Source organism: Canis lupus, chromosome X (genome assembly GCF_048164855.1).
Source record: "Canis lupus baileyi chromosome X, mCanLup2.hap1, whole genome shotgun sequence".
Classification (NCBI taxonomy): domain Eukaryota; kingdom Metazoa; phylum Chordata; class Mammalia; order Carnivora; family Canidae; genus Canis; species Canis lupus.
In genome coordinates this window covers 69310672-69311986 of record NC_132876.1, presented here as the reverse complement: position 1 = coordinate 69311986, position 1315 = coordinate 69310672, and the positions used below count along the sequence as shown (strand labels likewise).

The 1315-nt window shown below is 39.5% G+C and overlaps 1 protein-coding gene across 1 annotated transcript; it reads left to right on the top strand.

The window, feature by feature from the left end:
- Nucleotides 1-269: 269 nt before the first annotated feature.
- Nucleotides 270-663, top strand: LOC140627775 (large ribosomal subunit protein eL34-like). The gene has a single exon (XM_072816365.1). The coding sequence runs from the start codon at nucleotides 289-291 to the stop codon at nucleotides 649-651; it is 363 nt and encodes a 120-aa protein (XP_072672466.1). The 5' UTR covers nucleotides 270-288; the 3' UTR covers nucleotides 652-663.
- Nucleotides 664-1315: the final 652 nt, after the last annotated feature.

Below are 1315 nucleotides of genomic sequence, written 5' to 3'. Positions count from 1 at the left end.
AGCCCTTATACAGGTTTCTCCAATGTTTTTTTTTTCTATCTAGATAGCCTCCCTAGATGTTACCAGTAAGGAAGAATTAAGAGATTGGAAATAGGGCACCTGGGTGGCTCAGTGGTTGAGTATCCACCTTTGGCTCAGGTAGTGATCCTGGTGTCCTGAGATTGAGTGATGGAGCCTGCTTATCCCTCTGCCTATGTCTCTGTCTCTCATGAATAAATAAAATATTTTTAAAAAAATTTTAATTAGAAAAGACAGCTCTTCCGGGGACGGCGTCCGTAGGCATTCAGAATGGTTCAGCGTTTGACATACCATTGTAGGCTGTCCTACAATACAGCCTCTAACAAAACTAGGCTGCCCCTAACCCCTGGTAATAGAATCGTTTACCTTTATACCAAGAAGGTTGGGAAAGCGCCGAAGTCGGCATGTGGCATGTGCCCTGGCCAACTTCGAGGAGTTCATGCTGTGAGACCTAAAGTCCTTATGAGATTGTCTAAAACGAAAAAACACATCAGCAGGGCCTATGGTGGTTCCATGTGTGCTAAGTGTGTTTGTGACAAGATCAAGTGTGCTTTCCTTATTCAGGAGCAGAAAATCGTTGTGAAAATGTTGAAGGCACAAGCACAGAGTCAGAAAGCTAAATTTAAAAAATGAGGATTTTTTTGAGTAATAAAAAGAATCAAAATGCTTGAAAAAATAAAAATAAATAGAAAAGACAGGAAAATACGTAAAAGAAAGAAGAGGAAAGGAGATAATAAAGGAAGCAGGTGCATACTGAGAAGGATAGGCAAAAATAAGCAGTAAAATGTCATTAAATGGCACTCGACAGGCTGTGGATTATCTTCCCTTACTCTGGTATAAACTATAAATTTTATTCTCCTGTTCTTTAACAAATTAATGCAGAAATGGTGATAGAAAGCACATAAGGCAGCGGTGAACAGCTTGGACTCTAATGAGAGCTTATTAAGACTCTCATTGTCTTTTAGTTTTGTTGACTGTATCCTTTCCTGTGCAAAAGCTTCTTATCTTGATGAAGTCCCAATAGTTCATTTTTGCTTCTGTTTCTTTTGCCTTCGTGGATGTATCTTGCAAGAAGTTACTGTGGCCGAGTTCAAAAAGGGTGTTGCCTGTGTTCGCCTCTAGGATTTTGATGGAATATTGTCTCACGTTTAGATCTTTCATCCATATTGAGTTTATCTTTGTGTATGGTGAGAGTGGTCTAGTTTCATTCTTCTGCATGTGGATGTCCAATTTTCCCAGCACCATTTGTTGAAGAGACTGTCTTTTTTCCAGTGGATAGTCTTTCCTGCTTTGTCAA

Excerpts from the sequence above, each read along its gene's own strand:
- LOC140627775 (XM_072816365.1), top strand. The coding sequence starts at position 289 with ATGGTTCAGCGTTTGACATACCATTGTAGGCTGTCCTACAATACAGCC.